Source organism: Chroicocephalus ridibundus, chromosome 3, assembly GCF_963924245.1.
Source record: "Chroicocephalus ridibundus chromosome 3, bChrRid1.1, whole genome shotgun sequence".
Classification (NCBI taxonomy): domain Eukaryota; kingdom Metazoa; phylum Chordata; class Aves; order Charadriiformes; family Laridae; genus Chroicocephalus; species Chroicocephalus ridibundus.
In genome coordinates this window covers 105,209,215-105,232,275 of record NC_086286.1, presented here as the reverse complement: position 1 = coordinate 105,232,275, position 23,061 = coordinate 105,209,215, and the positions used below count along the sequence as shown (strand labels likewise).

General features: G+C 35.1%; 1 protein-coding gene across 2 annotated transcripts in view; it reads right to left on the bottom strand.

Annotated features, from left to right (window-relative positions):
- CSMD1 (CUB and Sushi multiple domains 1) overlaps positions 1-23,061 on the bottom strand; it is a 1,197,532-nt gene that overhangs the window by 127,517 nt on the left and 1,046,954 nt on the right. For both annotated transcript variants that reach the window (XM_063330346.1, XM_063330347.1), the window contains exons 40-42: positions 21,370-21,486; positions 16,954-17,163; positions 4,645-4,833 (exon numbers count right to left, since the gene is read on the bottom strand). In XM_063330346.1, coding sequence (XP_063186416.1) covers positions 4,645-4,833; positions 16,954-17,163; positions 21,370-21,486 — 516 coding nt within the window. The remainder of the gene's footprint in view (positions 1-4,644; positions 4,834-16,953; positions 17,164-21,369; positions 21,487-23,061) is intronic.

Genomic DNA, 23,061 nt, shown 5'->3' with positions numbered 1-23,061 from the left:
ATGATGAAAATGTGACTTGAGCCCATTTTTTACTGTTCCCTAATCCCCTACATTTATGCCATGCACAGATTGTCCAGTCTCAAATCTAGTCTGTTCTCTCCACATTACCCCATGTTTACAGCTAAAAGATTGCTCTGACAAGTATGCTTACCCCATTGAAATATACTTTCTGACACTAATATAGTGACAAGTGGAAAATCCTTTAAGTTCTAGTTAAGATATAGGATTATTCTGATAGAAGTTTTACACTTAAACATATTTTGAGTTTATTATATTTTTGACAGATTTATTAATGTTGTCTGTGATTGCATACATTTTTTATTTTGCTTCCATTATTCTCTAATACTCAACAAAGAATGCAGCTCGTATGTCAGTAAAGATAATCTAATTCCTTTTATATGCTTGTTAGCCATGACAGATCAATAAATTATCTCAGGAAAAAAAAAAAGTGGCACAGATAACAAAACTCTAATAGAATAAGCAATACACACAGCTGATACTAGGCTTTCCCCAAAGATACTTAAAAATCACAGGAGACAGAAAATTAAACAGAAATAACAGACTATATTTCACAGAAGACAAAAATAGCTTTAGTTTGAATAAACAAATCACTCTAAATTAATGAAGTTATTATATTGCACTTTGAATGATAGGTACGAAGAAACACAGATTTTTTGAAATGGAAAAGCATATAATCAAGTCTTCTAAACTTTCAAATGCTAACAGTACTCACATGCTGATTTACAAATGCATGAGTACCATACCATGTGCTCCCATCCCTAATTCATACCTAATTCCAGTTACAACATTGTGCATGGAAGGCCAGTAAACATTTTTAAAGATCCACTCAAAGGTGTCCAAACCTAGTTAGTCATTTATTGACAGCTACACGTGTTATGCAAAGAGGTATGCCATATCATTAGAACAACCTGACTGCACAGGAGCATGACTTAGAGCATGACTACAGGACAAGTTTCTACTATGATCTTGTGAGCAGAAATTAATTTTCTCCCAAATACAGATTAAGCTCTTCAATGTATCTCAAATCACCCACTGCACAGTGAAGGATATGATTTAGAATGGGGGTGGCTTCCAAAAGCATGTATATCTTTGCTCTTTGACAGTCCTCCAGTGCCAGACTAGTTTTGAATCTGTGCGTTCTGCTCATCTGCTCTCGGTTCAACATGCCTTTACTAGAATCTGGTTGATAAATGTTTGATCCCTTTGTTGTATGAGTTTCCACAACTGTTCATGGTATATATATACCAAGCGGTGGTTGGTGTAACTCTTTGGCTTAGAGAAGTAGGGATGGCTGACTTCAAGTACCATGACCTAAAATGAAGCAGTGAAAATCTGTATGGGGATGAAAATACCTTGAAAAGGATCATGAGTACAGGGAGCGTTACATGGTGCAGAGAAGCCTGTATTGTGAAAGTTCATATCATAAACCTGAAACTCATCCACCTCAAGGACAACGTCAGTTATGAACTTGGGGATGCCAACCTTCAGCCCCATGATAAAATAAGTTTAATCATGTCATCCTTTCATAAATGCATAACGCCAACAAATCTGTCTTCTCAATGAGAATAGAACTGTGTAGACCAGAGGCTTGGTTTACTAGCTTAAGTTAGACAACTGAATGACTGAACAGGTGCTAGACAGCGATGTACCACAGATCTCAGATGACTCAGGGGAAGAATCTAGAAGAAAAGTCCTAAAGGTCTAGCCATAGCACTCTAGCCTTACAATTATAGCAAAAATTGCCCATAAAATCACAGAAAGTTTCAAATTTTAAATGATTCAGTATAAACAATTAATATATTTGCAAAACACTGTTTTGCTGGGGCAGGGCAGTGGTGCCTGAATTCATTCCGTTGTTGGCAAGTACCTGCAGTTTAGCTAAACTTTACAGGCACACTCCTTTTCTCTCCTATGATCAGATGATCCCTGAGACTTGTTTTCACAACAGTAAAACAGATCTTCAGTGAGATTCCTTAGCAGGACAAGCTTCCAGCCTCAACATTATCGTTTACCAGCTTTTTTAATTATTGTTTTCCCTGTCTGCTGATGGCCCTGATATTACTCACCAAACAAAAAACCAAATGAAACAATAAACCCACAACTTTTCTGTAGCGTAAAGGGAGGTAACTCTACAACTGGCCTGGAAAAATTGTATCAATTTAGGACTTCTAGTAATTTGACATCTCTTACTGTCTTCCTATGTTCAAATGTTTATAAAAAACAGATCAAGAGCTACCTGGTCTAACTGTTCTTACTTTCCCCCCCAAGTCCTAGGATTTTTTCCAATTAATTAAATTGGGAATTCATAGTGTATCTTTGGTCTCATTAGGAAAAACTAAAATACGAAAATTTTGTAACAGCATGTACATCAGGTGGCTAAAAACATCAAAATATGATTATATAAAACGCACAAGTGGGACAATTTTTAATGCCAGTAGACAAACAAAATAAGCTGCTTCATGTTTTTGAGAGACATTCACTTTGATAATTCCCTTAGTCCATACGACAAGCTTGAAAGGGTATTGAACATTTCTTTGTTATTACTATGGATCCAATGAAACGATGAAATAGGGAAAAGATATGTAAAGGATAAAAAGCCCTTAACAAGTAAAACGTTAGCCATGTAGTCCAGTAAATATAATGGTGCACTGCTAATAACAGGCCACAGACTTTGTGTTAAGCTAACAAAACAGGTCACTGTCGGGTATTTTCTGGACTTGTTCTGGCAGTCCGGAGACTTGTTTTAACTTGTGACATCAATTATCTAATGATCAGATAACTAATTACTACTTCATTTTAGTTTGCACAAGTCTGTGATGTAACACAATATTTTATATATCTATAATTGTGAATAAAAGATAATGATAACAAATAGGTTTTCTGTGTAAAATGAATATCTTGTAGCCCTTCTCCCAGTCTGAGATCATTGACCTTAAGTCCGTACAGGCAGTGGAAGACTGAGTGTACATGTAGATATTAATGTTTGTCTGTATATCATTCTAGCATTACCTAATTTTAAATATTACTATCACTGTAACTGGACTGATAATTATTCTTTCATTAGACTGTTAAGATTTTCTCTGGATTAACATGGCCAGAAGGGCATGTTTATGTCTTACTCTTGGATTCTGTCAAACTTCAATAATGTCTATGCAATATTGTGATAAAATACAGTTTAAATGAAAATGAAAAAAGAGTTACTAATTCTTAGTTTAGTATTTCCAATAATAAAAATAATATTTAAAAAATACACACAATTGGCATTTTGAAATTTTTTTTTATGCTTTAACAAGTCTCAAATGGACAAAGATTTATATCTATGAAAACCTTCATCCAGAAAACTCATCTTAAACTTCATTTTTTTCTTGTAAACTTGTTGCATTCCAAGAAATACACAGTACTTTCAACCTCCTCTATATATTCACTTTACTAGATTTCTGAGCAATTTATGGTAGTTTGCATTAACTATTACAGAACTAGAGCTTAAATGTTACAGATTCATGTAACATTGGATTTAAGTGACAACGTAAGGAAATCATACAAGCATCCCTTCCCAAGCACATGTGCAAAACAGAGCAATACAGTTAAGTTATTAGGAGAATACCTGTCTCATAAATAACAAGAAAAAAATTTGACATTATTATTCACAATACTAAAATCCTCATTTGGGAAGCAAGGAATTGCAGTGCTGAAGCAATCCTTTGGTCCATCTAATGTAGCTATTGCTTCTGGCATTATTCAACCCTTGATGTCTAATAATAATGCACAGAAGAATCCAAAGTAGAAAACACTACGCTAACCTGTCCCGCTGGAAAGTTTCTTCCTAGCCTCTAGCAGTCTGGCCTGAAGTAGAATGACTGACCCGTTTTTCATGGCTTATACCTGTAGCTCACTTAGAGCTTCCTTTAATTCCTCACAGCCTTTTCTGGTTTGACTAACCTAAAAGCTATTGGGTGTTTTGTGTAGAGAAGCATCTGTCCCATCTTTCAAGATCAGGGTCAAATATACTGAAGAGACATTCTGCAGTGAAAACCTGTAACACCATTAGCCTCTTGTTATGCTGGAAATAATTTATTTCAATCTATTTTATATCTTCTTAGTTGATTATCTATGACACCACTTCAGTTCTACACAATGACTACCTGGTTTTGTCATAACATCCTATACAAGACTTTTTCAAAGCCTCTAAAGGTCTAAAGGAATGTCAGAAATTTTATTTCTGCACTTGCATTTTTTTAGATGAAAGTCCAAGTAAAAGCTTTACAATGGTGAATTTAATGTGTTACATTGTACACTGCCCCCCTTGCCCCCAAATCAGAAAAAAGAAGGAAAAATAAATAAATCACATGGATTTTAAGATAATTTCTGGCCGTATCATGAGTTCTCATAATCAATACAACTGACAGATATTGATAGGAACAATAAATCACTGCTGAGAAACATGATTCATGAAATATTTATGATTTATAAAAACACATACTGTTCTGACTTTAGCTGCTTACACTACAGATTAGGATAAAGGTGCAGTTCTTCAGCAAAAGCTACATTACATACACGCACAAAAGTAAACAAAAATCGGAAAGTATTGTGAGTTCTGAAGCAAAGGTACTACCAGAAAGTTACCTTCGCATCTGGGGAAATGATAGTTCCAATTCCTGTTGATTCCATGTTGGCATGTGAGAACAGGTTGACCCCTCAAAACATATCCAGGATAACATTCAAATGATACGGACTGACCCACACTGTAATCTGAGTTGACTATATATCCATTCAAAAAAGGAGGAGGATCAGGGCAGTTCTGTAACTCATAGGCTGGAAGAGAACAGAAGTACTTTTTATTGCTTAGTCAGCTCTCAACACAGCAACTAAACACTAATATAAATACTGTAATGCATTCCATAATAGGTAAACACTGGAATGCCAAACCTCCAACAACAAAGTGATTAACACATAACAAGAAACAAACCATCCATTGGGAACATCCAGATGGTCACAGCAATTGTTGAAACGTGTTTTCACATTTAAACACCATAGTAAGAATTCTGGTAAGGTATAACAGAGTCATTCATTCATTAAAATTTTATGAAAGAAAATATTTTCACAATCCATTAGATTTTAAAATATATATTAAACTATGCAAAAAAAAAAATCACCTGACCAAAAAAAATGAAAAGGATTAAAGAAAGACTATAAAGTTATAGAACATCAGAAAGATATAGAAAAGAGAGAAGTCTACCAAGGAAAAAGTTCCTTCTAGATATATCTCCATACAAAAAATCATATTAATGATTCATCATATTTAATGTCAGTTTTTATGTTTTCAAATACCTCAAAATATTATTCAATTAAACATATCTAATTCATACAAAATAGTGTGCTGAAAATTCAGCGAGGGCATTCGATAATAACATTTACTAAGATATAAAGATAATTTAAAATTACATGTTGCCATATTGGAGATATATTTCCTTAGAATATTTAAATGATAAATAGTTCCAACGGAAGCAAAAAAGAAACGCAGTTTTTTAACAATGTTATGTAGAATCATTCACAAACAACTTCACACAGAAAAGACAGCAAGTAGCTGCCATTAAGAAATAATTCTTGAAAAGATGAATGCCCTGCTTGCTCTGAGCATTCCGTTTATAGTTATGAAATACTTCTGCCTGAAGATAAGAAAGTTCAAATAAGACCAGTAGCACCAGTGTGTTTCATATAGTCCAAGCTCTAAAAATACAGTGAGAGATGAAGAAAGAACATATTCTTGAACAAAGTATTAAGTTATTTTTTCAAAGCTAATCATTACAATATGAACATGTTCATCCTGGAAGTATATACTTATTATTATAAATTAGATTATTTAAACAAGCCATTTCAGCAAGATTAAGCTAAACACACATTAGGTGTGCTTAAGTGCTTATTTTAAGTGAAGTTTCTACTTAATTGCTTCACTGAAGTACAGCTACTGTCATGAATTTTTTTAGTCATTGCTGATTACAGTCATGCTATGAAATAAATAGAAGATTTATTTTGGTAAGGCTTTCTTTTTTCCCCTAATTCATCCAATGAATCCAGAATTCAGTGTTTGTAACACCACAAACCTGGAAGAGGTGTGGAGGTACCAGAAACATTCCAAAACCCTCTAATAAATCAGACTCCTCTTTCCCTAAATAACTAAAAATTAAGAAAAGCAAACGAAAACTTAGCAATCAGAATTAATTGCTACTGGGAAGAATATACAAAAAGCTTTATTCTACCTTAATTACAGTTCATTAAAATTTTGCACTAAATCTAGTAAAAGCTCATTAATTTTTAATGCTATTATTACTCCTGCTATCATTATTCATATAGTATTACTAGAGATAATATCATTATTATCAACAGGTTTATACAAAATAGAGTACTAGAAAGATTATTTAAGAATACAGGGTATATTAAGACTAATACATTAAATTATATAAAAAGCTACATAGCAAATTATATTAAAAATTCAATAGAAGATTATTCTGGAGGGTCAGAGGATCTCACAGACTTATTTGACAAGGGGCAGCACTACATTGCCCAATAGTTACAATGACAATGTTTTGGAACAATGACAATAATTACTGGAACTTTTAAACTTTGAACAACCTTTCAAGGAGATGAATACACAGAAAAATATCCTTCCTTATTGGTTAATTTTTATTCATAAATTAAATTTTAAATGTACTTAATATGGTCTCAGATTTTTTAAGTCAGTCTTAAAAATTTGTTTCAGAAAAAAACTTATCTCACTGGTCTACATGAGAAGAAAACACAGGAAGAGCTCAGGTGAAAGAGGAAATCCTGAAAGAACATCAGCATCTCTCTGTCCCTCTAATTTGCACAACGTTCCTTAAAGTCCCTTTGATTGTTAATAGAAAAAATAAAGCCTAGCTTTTAAAATTCTACTTAGTGTTTCTGCAGAGATGTATATGCTTTTCTCCTATTGTAAGTAAGGTAAAGAAAACACATACAGAAACTTTTGGTGTTTGTTCTGGTGGTTTTTTTTAGTAAGAATAGAACCCCTGCCTAAAGCAGATTACCATAAATTTGAAGGTCAGTCAGTCAAGGGTGAAAGCACTTGCACATGGGCAGGGCACAGTTGTTTGTTGTTTTTTTTTCTTTTAAAAAAGTGTAAAATGTGAAGATACTCTCTGCCTGTGACTTCTGGTATAAATCCTATAGATGACTCATAAATTATTGGAGTAACTATAAGTCCATCTGACTATGATATCATGATTTATAGGCCACTCAGGGAATATGTTTTATAGTTTTAATATAAATATGAATTATATTCTTCCCTGTTCTTTTGATATATGCAACAACTATACCGGATTTAACAGAGCAATTCATTATTCAGTCATCACTATCAAATATTACCCACAAATCCTGATGTCATACCTCACAAAAGAAAGCTTTTTTTTATGAGTGTCATGCCCAAAGACTTGTTTGGTATTGAGCTTTAAAAAATGATATACCATTTCAGAGCAGAAAGAACTCTAGTGAGAACTTAAAATGAAGCCCAACGTAAAGGAAATCTGAGAAAAATATTTAATTCCAATGCTGGCAGCAGTCAAATACTTGAATTTTAAAATGATCTTGTATTGACATTTGGCATTTCTTTGTGCAATATATTTTCCACTGGTAATAAGAGAGTGTAAATCACAAAAGAAATATAATTGATCCTCTGCTATCTTGTTTTTATGATTCAAAAGTACTTTCCTTCTTACATTAACACTAGGGTGACTTATTGCCTTTGTAAGTGCCACATACATCTATAACACTTTGACATGGAAATAATTACTTTACAGAAAAATTGTACTAGCACAGAGTTGAGCATGCAAACAAATCTTAGGAAAGTTCACAATTAAGGCTACTTAAAACTTCCATTTAGGCTTATTGTACATTCCTCCAGTATGATGCTGCGTATAACTACAGACGCAAGGAGGGGACCTTTAAAGATCATCCAGTTCCAACACTCTCGCCATGGGTACGCACATGTTTCACTAGATCAGCTTGCCAAAGGCCCCATCCAATCTGCCTCTGAACACTTCTATGGATGGGTCATCTGCAACTTCTTTGGGCAACTTGTTCCAGTGTCTCACCACCCGCATCTTAAAATATTTCTTCCTTATGTCCAATCTAAATCTGCTCTCTTCCAGTTTAAAACTGTTGCCCCTTGTCGTGTCCCTAAAGGCCTTGGTAAAAAGTCTCTCTACATCTTTCTTACAAGCCCCTTTTAAGTATTTAAAGGCCACAGTAAGGTCTCCCTGGAACTTTCTCTTCTCCAGGCTGAACAATCCCAACTCTCTCAGCCCGTCTTCACAGGAGAGGTGCTCCAGCTGTCTTCTGTAGCCCTTCTCTTGACCCACTCTAACAGGCCCATGTCCTTCTTGTGCTGGGAGTACCAGAGCTGGACGCAGTATGCTCAGTGGGGTGTCTTTGCATAAGAGCAAAGTAGAGGCTGAGATTCACCTCCCTCAACCTGCTGGCCACACTTCCTTTTATGGAAGCCTAGGATGTAATTTGCTGCAGCCAAGGATGGGACTGGTAATCTGGAACCTCAGTTTATTGCCTTAGGCATGAAAGAACATAATTTTTTCCAGATGCAATGACTCAGGATTAGAGTCACAAAACATGGCTTAATTTTGTCACGTGAGTTAGAAAATCATTTGGTATGACGTCCCCAAAAGACCTTATTTTATTTCCATTAGCATTCCCCCCTTATGACATCATCTGAAACCATTTTAGAAATATAATAGTTTTGCAACAATCCCATGTTCCTTCTGGATTCCTATGTCTCAAAAGCTCCATCATAATTGTCTTTTTGCTAGATAGAGGTCATCAGATTTAACAAGTTCAAATCACGTTGTGTACGTCCAGGAGTGTGCTTGTGGAAGAAAGGGAGTGCAATTAGAGCTTTTTACTGCATTCAGAAATACACAATATCTAAGTGATTTAGGTTGTATATTCAAATCCTGTGCTGTGAGAATTCACAAGCTAGCACTTACGAAGCAGCACTATCTCCTTGCAAGCATGGGAAGCAAATATTTTACTGTTCTCAGTGTGCATACGCTTTTCTTCCCACACAAAATAATGTGCTCAGAGTACAATCCCAGGCTATATTAAGCTGCAATCTCATAGGTTTTTTCCTGTCTTCAGAAAGTTAGTAGAAAAATTGAAAAATAGCATTATTAATTCTACCATTCACTATACAATATTCATAGTCTTTGCTTTCCCCTGAGATTAGGGGTTATCAAAAAGTCTTATCCTTCATAAAATGCTAAGATCTCTATAAAACTTCATTTTTTATGACATGGAAGTTTGCTTGAATAAGCATACCCGTTAACATGAATAAGCATACCCATTAACAATTTCCCTTTATTTTAAGATTGGTATCTTTATAAAAAGGCATCTACCTTGCAAAAAAAAAAAAGCCTGCTACCTTAATGCCACTACTTGTTGTTTTCTAGTTAGGAGAAATGGCCCTTTTTTTACTCACGAAAAATCAGTCCTTGAATTGAACCAAGCTTGTACCATTCAGTAACAGGACAAATATAATCTTAAATCCATTTTAAAGTAAATTTAAGTACATTTAAAAAAATCAGACCAGGATTAAGCTATGCAGTCTTGTCAGTGCTTCCTAATATGCAACACATTCATTAAGACATTAGAATGGGTTTGGTGAATGTGCCTACAACCATAGACTCTTTTTGCCTACTCATCTTTTTTTTAAGGGTATATCAAGTAAATGTTATTATTAGAAAAGCAATGCTTTTTTGTTTATAGAATTTTTTTTTCCCAATTGTAGTATATTAGGACATCCTAAAATGGGATCAATTAGAAACAGTCTGAAAAAAACATCTGTTAAATGTATAAAGATGTAAGGTCTTCAGATCCATCCGCTTTGCTTTACAAATTCATTTCTATAGAAATAGCAAAAGTGGACAAAAGGAAAAATACTGACAAAACTTAATTTTGTTAAAAATTCAGTATAAATATGTTCTCTCTAATTCTCTGCAGATTTTAGTTTGTGTGTGCTACGTCTGTTTGCACTGGTATACACTGTCCAGTTTTACACACCACCGTTACTTAGTCCTGACAAATATTTGTTCCCTTTGATTTAAGATGCCTGTTTTAGTTGCCCTGAGAGATTAAATACTTTTGAAGTATGTTTCTCGGAAATAATGTAGATTATTACTGATAGGGTTCAAAAGACTATTTTGTTTCATATAGGAACTGTTAGATTTACCTGGTCAGGAGAATGGATGAATTCAGTACATTGTTTTGTCAGCAGCTGAACAAACAAAGCCTGGGTTTTTTTATATATGTATTATTATATATCTACATAATATCTATACAATTTCTGTTTACCTACATCTGGGCACTACATTCCTATAAGGAGATTCCGCAACGATTAAGCCTTTTCTGGATTAACTTACCTTATTTGCAGCATCTCCAACCCCTTGAAACACAATAAATGTAAAATGCCATAGGCTTTATGCCATTTATGCACCTGACAGTGCAAGATCTCAGTGATCTGAGATATGTCGGGATTTGCCTTGGTCTGAGCTGGTTTTAGCTCATTTTAACAATTGCTAGCAGTCGAGTGATTATTACCTATCATGTTTTAAGTTATGCTCTGCAAATACCATGTATGCTAAAGGCCTGACAAGCCCTGGCAGTCACTGCTTAACAAACAATAGGCCTCTATAGTAATTGCAGCTGGGGAAAGCAACTTCCAAGGTTTGGCTGGGAAACAGTAGGAAAGAAGCATACTGTGGTCAGAAAAACACGTAAAAACTAATCCAAGTGGAAGCCAAGACTGAAGAGTACGAAATCCCTATCATGAACATCATATGTTTCCCAGCAAAGAGGTTGGGATGCCGATGACTGCCTCTCCAGTTCTACATAAAAAGATAGCAGCTGTCAACGTTAGCCTCCATAAAAGCACTGGGAGGGTGAACATAATACAAAATAAATGGGGTAGACAGGAGGAAGTTTAAACATAAGAATTTCAACTGCATTGCTTATGATCTTGTGCCATGTCAACTGACTTGGACAACTTAACTGCGTAAGCATTAATTGAACTAAAAATAAATTCTTAGCTTTCTATGTATGATATGCTTCCTTTTGCCCATAAGAAGATTTTGAATGTGACACCCATGCCAACCTCTCATATTTTATCTCCCTCCCATGTCTATATCCCATGAACAGCAGATAGGCAAGACACAGTGTGTACTGAAATGAGCTGTGACAAGGAATATTCAACAGGGTAGCAAGCAAGCTAAATTGAATTGATATCTATGGAGTAATACTGCATCTTTTCTCTCAAAAAGGGCACTATTTCAGGACGCTCTCATCCACGTTACTAATATTGCTTTCCAAACATTTCTAGGAACTGTTAAATTTGACTGAAATTGGACAATGGTTCCAAAATTGCATAACAGAAATATATCAAGAAGCATGATGGTCAGACATCACAACAGTGTAAGTCTTGTCATCCAAGCAAATCAGGCTAAGACTTATTTGATGTTTGACTTACTGAAAGGAAAACAAAATTTCTAACAGGGAAGAAAGGAGAAGGAAACATTTTTGAGTAGTGAAGAATTATTTTTTAAGTACAGTTTCAGCAACTGCAGACCAACTAAGAGGAAGAGAGAGAAATCCAGAAGTATACTACCAAAAGAAGTACAAAAATCCAGAAACAACATGGAAGACGAGATAACTAAATATCAAGGACAACATATGTAGAACTGGAAAAGAAAAGTCAGCCAGCAACAGCAAAACATACTTTGTATGAAGAAAAATAATGCAGCCATTAAAATTGCTCAGTTGTAAACCACTGACATTTTCTGTCAAAGCATGTCAGAAGAATGGTGAATACACTGAAATACTATACTTCCAGAAGTTCTTCTTAGGTTATGAATATCTTGAATTTAGAGTACAATTTCCTACATGTTCTAGATGGTGTTGAGCAAGTTACTTGTGTTCAATAATATGAAGCTATAAAATATTATAATCTTAGAAAGAATTACCAAAGGAGAAATGTTAGCAATAGAAATGTCTCTCTGTCATGGTTTGGGCTGTGAAATCTGAGATCTTAGAGGCAACAGAGAGAACGTGTGCTATCTGAAGAAAAATAAACACATTCAAGGTATTTTGTTTTTAAAGAACAAAAGTCCAAAATCTGTTTGTAGAATGCAGAAAAGGAGGTAGGTGGAAGAGGTGATATATATCAATTAGAAGCTCAGTAGAGTGAGCTTAGCTAGTAGATCCTAATCACTTAAAAATTAAACGTGACGGTGTTAGCAACTTTCCACATTAGAAAAAAAAATCAGTAAATAATAAGTACCTTGTAAAATAATTCATTTTTTTTCCCCAGCATCTTTTTACATGAGCGGATTATGTTGTGGTTTTTTTAAGGTTTTAAAACCATTTATTTTTTAATATATAGACTAAAATACTGTGCTTCCTCAAAACAGTATTCAGGAATGAGTCACCCCAGAGTCTCTTTATAAGTAAGGGCTATTACATAAAAATGAACTGTGTGAGTTGCCTTTACTGCAGAAATTGTTTTGCTTCTCACTCATGGGGAAAATAAAATTGGATTAATGTATATGCATTTGGTAAATCAAATACACCTATAACTGCACATTTTGAGAAGCAAGGTAATAAATACTAGTTGTATTTTTTATTTGAAATTAGAATGACTCAAATATAAGTTAATTTAACTGTATCTCCTTCTTGGTTCTGAATTTTCTATCTACTATTATAACTATTAGACTAATTACTAAAGTAAGAAAATTCTTATTGTTACTATATTTGAGAAATTAAGAGGGAATGGGTTCAAGCTGCAGCAGGGTACGTTTAGGCTGGACATTAGGAAAAAATTCTTCACAGAAAGAGTGGTCAGACACTGGAATAGGCTGCCCAGGGAGGTGGTGGAGTCACCATCCCTGGATGTGTTTAAGAGTCGTTTAGATGTGGTGTTAAGGGATACGGTGTAAGGGAGAACTTTGTAGAGTGGAGTTGATGGTTGGACTCGATGATTCCAAGGGTCTTTTCCAACCTAAATGATTCTATAATGATTTTTTTCTGGATTCTTTATATAAATATTTGCAAAATACTACTACAAATTTCTGAATTTCTATGAACAATACTTCTTTTTGAAAGTTTTATTTTATTCTGAGAATGTTACTACACAATCTGCATCACTTAAAAACATTTTATTATAACATCCATCTAATTAAAGTTCTTAATATTGTGTAATACCTTGTTTTGGTTTTAGGTGCATTGCTTTTCCACTATTTAAATAATAGAATAAAATTTTACACTGTCAATGACTTTTGTTGCCAGCTGACAAGTTGCAATTGGAGAAGCAGAAAGAAAGCAACTTATCTAAAACACAAATGATTTTAAGAAGAGTGGGTTAGAGTGAACCCAAAAATATCATTTTCTTTTGTATGGTGTCCTCTTCGTCATATTCCCATTTACTTCAGATCAGACAAAATAATCCTACTGGACACAGTGGGAAAGGGAAGAATAGAAGAAAAGTGGAATTATGAGCTTAATTCAACAACCTTTTCAAAATACAGAGTAAACTTCATTATGAAAGCTACCATCTTAAAGTCAACTCCAGACTGGACATAGATTACAAAAGATTCTTTTAGCAGTTTACTATGGATGAATAAAGTAATTGTGCCTGTAACAGGCAAAAAGATAAAAAGTGAAGTTGTGGTTTGACTGAAATAATTGACACAATTGTTAACTTCAATAAGCCCTAGATTTCATGTGATTTTTCGACCATGGGTTATAGCAGTCAGCTTAACTTCTGAACATACATGTAATCTTCTTAGCTACACTTGAACACCACTGTGAATGATTCCCTGGGCTCAATTTCCTATTGCTAAGCATGCTAAATTGCTCTAATGGGATACAAAAAATATCAGCTAAATGAATAAAATAAATAAAAAGATACACAAATTGTAGCAATACATTTTCCTGCAGTTCTATGAACTGTAGCACAGATTACAGAGTCTTTCTGTCTGTGCTGATAAACAGATATTGCTTAAATATATGGAATATATTAAAGGTAAATAAATTTGCCTGAGACAGGCTAAGTGTAGAAAACCATAATATCATAGAATCATGGAAACATAGAATTATAGAATAGTTTGGGTTGGAAGGGACCTTTAAAGGTCATCTAGTCCAACCCCCCTGCAATGAGCAGGGACATCTTCAACTAGATCAGGGTGCTCAGAGCCCTGTCCAACCTGACTTGGAATGTTGCCAGGGATGGGGCATCTACCACCTCTCTGGGCAACCTGCGCCAGTGTTTCACCACCCTCACCACAAAAAAAAATCCTTTTTTGTATCTAGTCTGAATCTCCCCTCTTTTAGTTTAAAACCATTTCCCCTTGTCCTATCACAACAGGCCCTGCTAAAAAGTTTGTCCTCATCTCTCTTACAAGCCCCCTTTAAGTACTGAATGGCCACAATAAGGTCTCCCCAGAGCCTTCTCTTCCCCAGGCTGAACAACCTGACAGGCTCTCAGCTTGTTCTCATAGGAGAGGTGCTCCAGCCCTCTGATCATCTTCATGGCCCTCCTCTGGACCCGCTCCAACAGGTCCATGTCCTTCGTGTGCTGAGGGTTCCAGAGCTGGACGCAGTACTCCAGGTGGGGTCTCAGGAGAGCAGAGTAGAGGGGGAGAATCACCTCCCTCAACCTGCTGGCCATGCTTCTTTTGAAGCAGCCCAGGATACGGTCGGCTTTCTGGGTTGCAAGCGCACATTGTCAATATAGATAGACAAAGATAGAGAACTCTATCTCAGTTTTATTAAAACATTGTGACTCTCGAACTGAAGAATCTCTTGAGACTTTAAAGGAAAAATTTAACTGATAACCCCAGGTAATTTGCGTCACATCTGATGTCACAGTAGTCTTGCAGTACCAATTGTGTCAATTGGTTTAGGAACTGGGCTGTAAGTGAAAACAGACCCAAGCACTGACCAACGATTGGAGGAGTCTGAAGTAGACGTATGTCAACGGCATTACGTCAGAAACCAATCAAAATACAGATAATCTTTTTTCCAAATCTATGTCATCTTTTACTTCGATCTGGACTATCATTTCCTTAAACATCAACAAATATCACCATCCTTGCCAAAAGCATAGAATACCTTGTACAATATATGTTTTGATCCAGATACACATGAAGAGTTAAAGATACAAAAAGCTAAGTATTATGATGATTAAAAAGCAAACTGAACCTGTTTCCTTGTCCCCCTGCTGAAACCGTCATAGATCATCAAAATATGAATGTGTGTTTCCCCTTAAAGGGAACAGAAAACATGGCTGAGCAAGCTGGAACATATTATACCGTCTACAAACAACTGAAGATTTAACTGTCAATTTCATGACAGAAAATGCTGTTACTCAGGAGTTAATCACACATAGGTAAGCCTATAGACTCAATACCATTAAGGAAGGTGTTGATATAGTAAGGAAAAACACACTAATTAGAACCAGAACAAAAAGCACTAGAGCATATACAGAAAACAAACCACATGGCTTTGTATTTTATTTACTCGGCATTTCTGCAATTTGCAAATTTTCTGTCCTTCCAGAAAATTCTAAAAAGAGTCATCTGCCTAACCACAATTGCCCTTGACTTCTCAGAATAAAAATCACACTAGATGGGTGTGATGTTGTGAGAGTATGCCCTACTTCTAAAACTATGTAACAGAAGAAAACTCCACAGGCAATAGAGAGATGTCACCTCCTTGTGGCCACGTTTTATGAGCATTAGCCTAGTTCCGGTGCTCACAATTATTTTCTGGAAGATTTTTCCTCTCTATCCATGGACTCTGTAGATATAATCTAACTACAATTGTGTATATGTGTGTATGCAAATAAATACTGTACTGGGCCTGGTTACAATAGAGTTAGTTTTCTTCATAGCAGCTCATATGGTGCTGTGTTTTAGATTTGTGACCAAAACAATACTGATAACACACTAAAGTCCTGGCTTTTGCTGGACAGTGCTTGCACAGCATTAAGGCCATCTCTTTTTCGCACTATGCCCCACCAGTGAATAGACTGGGAGTGCACAATAGGTTGGGAGGGGACACAACCAGGTAGATGACCTGAACTAACCAAAGAAATATTCCGTACCATATAAAATCATGCTCAGCAATAAAAGGCAGAAAAGGGGGTTTAAGGATGTTAGCCATCTTTTGCTTTGGAAGTGGCTGGGCATTGGTCTGCCAGTGGGAGGTGGTGAACGATTGCCTTTGCATAACTTGTTTTGTTTTCTTTCTCTCTTCTTCCCATTATCCTTCAGTTATTAAGGATATCTTGTCCCCTGGATTTTCTTGCTTTTACTATTCCTTCCTTCTTCCCTCCATCCAACTGGGGGTTGGGAGGGAAGTTAGTGAGCAGCTGCATGGTCCTTTACTGCCCACCAGGATTAACCCACAACACATACACGTTTACACAAACATATAGGCTTATACACATATATATGAAAACCTAACCAAGTTATCTAAATTAAGAGCCTAGAATAAGGTGGCATGAATCTCCCTCACTGCAGTTAGATGAGAATTCAACCAGCCATTCCACTTTGTTAAACTGTTCAGAACCTGCAGTGGGGCTCAACAGTTTTCAGTAAGACTATTCTAATATTTCAGAAATATGCACGAATTAATGATACTTTATTGTCACTAATGGGGAAAAAAACTAACAAAAAATGAAGATGAAGAAAAAAAGCCATCAGTAGAAGACCACAGAAAGTTCACATATTCAAATACTGAATATATGTATTTCAAAATACAGAATGTGCGATATCTGGTGTCTTTTCATTTCCACTTAATTTTCACATAAAGTTCATTGTGCTAGTTCCTACTTACCTTGGTATGTCAACTTAAATCCTTGCCTGTTCTCTGAGTGATCACTGTAAAAATGGACAAGTGTTTCATGAGTAGTACTTAGTAAGGGTGATGGGAGTTCAATTCCACTAAACTGGCCGATCATAGAGCTGGTGTGGTAAGGCCCATTCTGAATTTCAAGGAAATCATGATTTGCTTCAGTGGAGAAATTCAGAAACTGAATGTGTGCACCTGCAGCATTAAGAAAGAAAGAAAATTTTAAAATAGTTTTTATAACTCATGTTGCTTAATGTTACAGCGTGCAAATACAAAAAAAGATGTCATAATAATTGTTATAGGCACTATATTTTAGTTACCATTCAAAGTGAGATGCTTACATTAAGGAAATAGCTGCTAAGTATTGCAGGAATTGGAGCTTCTAATTTTTGGGCTCCCAATAAATATCACAACCACATGTAAAGGGACCAATGAAGTCACAAAGTCAACAACCAGATACTTGTCAGGTTCCTAAACCGGCCAACAGAAACGCTCAAGGGAGGGGCACATCACAAATCCTGCTCTGTCACGGCATGGTCAGGACTTTGCCAAAAGAGCTTTACTGTAGCTGGGCCAGGTCTCTCATAGAGGCTCAGGATGAGCTCAGTACCCACAAAGGTTACTAACAGAGTGACCTTTCAGAGGCATAAGTTTAACTACCTACTTCCACCTGTCTACTCTACCTTGTTTTTCCTTACCCAGGTCACCTATATATGCCTCCTCTTCCCTCCATCTCGGGCCAGAGCCATTCTTCTCTGTATACGCCACTATAAAATGCACTAAACTCCAGACTGGTGACAGTATTTACTCAGGATCATTTACCACAAACTCTCTCTGCAAGTCAGGTGGTTGAAACAGGCCTTTCTCACAAAAAGAAAGGGAGAGAGATGACTGCCAAAATGCTGAACAGTTGGCAGTATAAGCATAATCCCATGGGAAGAACTGTTTTTACGTTCTGGCACTACTTCATGTGGACCAAGGACTTGGAATTCAGGCTTCTCAAATGATGTGTATATATAATATCAAAAGACAGATGGGGGATGAACCCCTGGTTCGAAAAGCAAGTAGTACCAAGTAACTTGCAACCGCACTGCTTGAGCCTAACCCTGCTCCAGTAGACTATGAAGAATAAAACAGAATTACCACCATGAGCCAACAAAGCAATGTGAAATATTCAATGCCTTAACTCTCTGCCTGACATTCTTAAATAGCAGTAGAGGCACAGTGTTAATTCCAGGAGAGTACCTTCTAGATTAATCACTAGGGTAAGTCATTGACTCCTTCTTGCTCTGTAGCTCCTTTCTCTGCCTCTGTTGTTTGATATCTAATAGTTTGTATAAAATGGATTAATTTTTTTGGCTACAGGAGAAACTAAATAAACTACCAAATAAACCAAATTATAGAGAACTTGTAAGAATATGGGTTATTTAGTACCTTCTCTGACCTATGCAGAGTGGGAGATATGAAAACAAGTATTTCACCTGCAGAATAAGAAAACTCATTCTGATGCTATCAATAGCGAGACACATACAGAACATATCAAAGTCTCAGTATCAGCCATCTCTCGTATGCTGTCTGATATAGTTAGTCTGACTTGAGCAAAGTCAATAATTTTACAATGCTCTTGGCATTTCACATGAGGTAGGACACCAAGCAGCTTGGAAACATCTTGACTTCAGTATCAGCATTCAGTGATCCCCACCAGAGACTGGATGACAGCAGCATGGAAATTCTAAAGAATTGAGCAGCTACTTAACATTATACTTAAGTTGCTGAAGTGAAAAGCAGATAATTCAATTAGACATATATATGTAGTCAAAATCAGTGTTTAGGTATTTAAATAAAAGTAGTCTGCTGTTCTGAAATAGTCTCTGATGAGCCAGAGAGTACCTTTGAAATGGAATCATTCTACTTTAATTAGTGAGATGGAATTTATATGAATATTTGCAAATATTCAGTATAGAAAAGCTTTGTATTTTAAAAGCAAAAACTAGATTTATCATTAACTTTTAAAAAATTAAACTGCCTAAAATAGCCACATTTTAAACACAAACATACACTTTTTTTTTTTCCTAAAGATTTTTTCAAAGATGTTAATTTCAATTAGAGGACATACTATATGTGTCACTCAAGCCTTAACTCTAAGATTATACAAGTTACAATTGTCAATTTGATATGTCAAAGAAAAAGTTTTCTACACTAAATCATTTCTTACAGAAAATTATATGGAATAAAACTGCTACAGAAAATAAATCATTATCTGGTCAAACTATAATTATACTACTTCCTGCTTCAGTCTCAACGGGATTTCCTCTCTCACTTGAATAGACTCTAAATAATGAGAATTCCAAGCTGAGCTAATCTTTTTTTACAAATGTTGATCAATTAACAGCTACCTGTAATAATTTCAAACTCACTGCAACTTACTGGAAAAGTTGTACTTTCCATCTGTTTAAAATCTTTGGAATTTAGTAGTGTCATCTTTTACACGATCACTGTATTTTCATGTAATGAAGAAAGCACTATACTTTGGGACTCATTTAGCTGCCACAATTTTATTGTTGGACTTTGTTTAAGCACACCTGTGTGCCTGCATGAAGTCAATAATATCGTGGGCTTTATTCAGCTACAAAGTTTGAATAAATGGATGGAAAAAAGGAATACTTACTGAGAGATGAAATCACTGTGAGGTTAATTATTTCAGTGGAATTTGAATCAATCATTACGTGGCCATGAGTGTCCTCTTGATCAGTTTTTTTTCACAGTGCTAAATTCTAACCCAATCTAATCAGTATCACATTAAAATAATTTAAAAAAAAAAAAGTCCTGGAGTATTACTCAATTTTGGAAATGTTTTTCTATGTTTCAGTGATTTCATGTATTGATTTTGATATAATAGAATGAATGTAGACAAACAGCTCTTAGTAAATAAAAAATGTTTATAAATCATAAAATAGTATCCATGATTTTGCAGTGGAAGTTGTCTGTGAAACATCACATCAATCACAACATATAAACCTGGTATAAAGACATTATCTGTGGATTATCTGACAGAGACTTTGTGAAAAAGATCCCTGTAGCAATTTTATGGCAAAAAATGTCCCCTTCTAGCATTTTGAAAGCAATGATAGATCAATCTTATACCTGCCAAATCCCTTGCCAAAAAAAATCATATTTTTTTACTATTTATAGGATTACCACTACTGGAGACTTTCGGAGAAGTGAGAGGGATAATAATAGGATACAATACACTCTTGCATAGTTAATCCATGAAACACCGTCCACATGGAAAAGCTTAAAGAAAAACAGCAACTCTGAGAAAAATGAAGGACTGTTCTTAAAAGGCTGTATTATAGTAGCCTAATTAGGATGACATCTCTCCAGAACAGTTGCTTACAATTTGTATTTTCTGCAAATGTAGCTTTAGAATGCCAAAATAAGCCAAGATGTCCTGTTTATGGTCATCCTAAAGCTATAAGGATATCTAAGGCTACTAAGGCTATCTGTAACTATGATGAATCAGTTTTACCAGGTAGGCACTGATAAAGGGCGCTATTCTAAATAGCAGCACAGTATTGCTACAAATTAACTTAGTGTAATACACTCTCTGTAAGTAGTTTATCTTACTACAAAAATCCCTCTCATGAATGCAATGGAAAGCAAAGAAAATAAATTCATTTCCAGAGAGGGGTATAGTGAATTTAATAATAAGCTTTTAAATGTAATTTACTTATTTGAGCACTAGTACAGAATTCACAGAATGGGACATAATGTTTCACAGCAAGAAAACTTATTCCTCTTTCATTTCTGATAATGATAGAGGATTGTGTTTTATACATGCACTTATAGATCCCTTATTACCTTCTCTATCTAATTGTTATTTATTTATGAAGATATTTTCCATATGACAATAGATTTAAAGCAAACTTAGAAAGTTTCTAAGTTGGCAACGGTTACCTGATATTTGGAATATAGTTTTAGAATGTTTTTAACCAAATTCATAGTGCTAGAAATGAGGTTTTGTCCATGTTCATAGAACATAAGAAATACTGTGAAAAAGTCATTTAGGGGACAATGAAAGGATACTAAAAAGAAGACCACTAATTAATTTAGAAGTCACATTATCTATTTCATCTGATATATCTCCATGCAGCGGATTTCATTTGCTCTGAAATCAGTTTCTGACTCAGGCTGAGTTTTACAAATAACTAATTGCTTAGACGAAGATATGTTTTTAAACTGTCAGTTATTTTCAATTCAAAAGATAGCGCAGAATTATGTAAGGGGTTCACAATACATTCACTGGATAAAATCTATTTCATACTGGAAATCAGAATGTTCTTATATATGTTTAAATCTGATGATTACAAATAATTGCTCTTCAAACCTAAGTTTACTTACCATATCCAATTGGCAATAAAATTTTCCATGTACAGTCTAAGTTACTAGGGTAATTTCCAGGAAAACCTGGGCTCAGGATCACACCACCCATGTTTGTCAGTGTTCCACCACATTTAGCTATTAAAAATAAAAAGAAAGTCACTGTATTTTTTAATAATATTATTTCTTAATATTTGGCATATGATAAATCCAAAATTGGATTTTCCATTTTATCCCCATGATCCCCAAGCACTCAAATTTATCACAGTCAAAACATTCCTCATGAAGGAGAAAAAAAAAAATCAAGTTAGAGCAAAATGTTTAGTTCATGCAACACGTCCACTGTGATTTTACTGGAAATGTGTAGTTGCTCATATAGCCTGGGTAACCCATTGTCTCAGCTTGCCAATTACGGTTAAAAATGTCTGGTGCTATGTTGAGATAGGCTTCATCTTCAGAGGAACAAATCTGTAATTAAACTAAATGATGACACCGATTTATGACGCAGTTGCAGATCTACTAGTTAATATAGCTAAAGCCACACTTGAGTTTAAAAACAAACAAACAAAAAAATAGCCCACCACAGTTCTTTCTTTAATTCAGGAAGAAGACAGACTAGCTGCATAACAGAAATATTCTTTGCTTACTATCTGTATGCTTTTCTTTAGCTTACTGATGTGTTTGGAGATTGAAAAGCCATTTGCATCATTTAGGATGACATCAAGCTAAACTGTATTTATTATTTGCAGAATCATTACTTTAAAGCCTATGAGTCTTCATGCCAGTTGTTACAGTGATGTATGACCCGGTAACAGAATTGTGGTACTGTGATGCTGTGTGTTGTGATAATTTTACTGAAAAAATGAAAATAAACTAATGGTTAGACCACAGAAGAAATTGAATCAAAACAGGAAAAAATCCACTAAAAAGCTGAGAAATCAGTCTCAAACTTCTCACGTATCTCTATCTCCCTGCAATGTTAAATACATTATTTCGTAAAAAGAAAAGATTTTGTTTTGCATTTCTAGAAAAATCACCATTTTAAAGGTTTGAGGCAGGAGGCTGGGGGGAGTCATGTGTTAAGTGTTTGTTTTCTTGGGGTATTTTAGCTTCTGGGACAGAAAAATTCCATGAACTAAAGGAGGAAAAAATAAAAACCAATGATCACACTGTTTGCAAATAGGAACTATATTTAATATACAAGGTGAAACATATGATTAGAATGAAAAAAAGCCCACCCAAACCCAAAAATACACCTTCCTGAATTAAATTTTCCATTTCTAAAATTGATTTGTAGGAACTGCAGTGCTTTCATATTAATCGGAAATGACTGCTTCTATAGAAATTGACAATACAAAATAATATATAGCCCATACTTGATAAGGAATCTTTAAAACCATTTCATGTTAATATTGCTCGATATCATCCCAATCTTTTACATTCCTCTTAGATATGATGCTAAAAGGAACAGCTTTTGCTGGCTGAATATTAAAGTTAAAAGCATCCCCTGAAGAACGTATTTCAAAGCTGAAGTGACAGAATGTTATGAGGGAGCTATGCTTCTCTCACCTTCATTCCTGCTTTGTCTTGAAATAATCATGCCAAAATCTTGATGCTCTTAAATTTTGTTTAATCAAGAAACAATACAATAGAACAAGGTTATTATCTACACAGGGAAAACTCAGATCTGTTCGGCAAGGTCTTTGTGTGCTT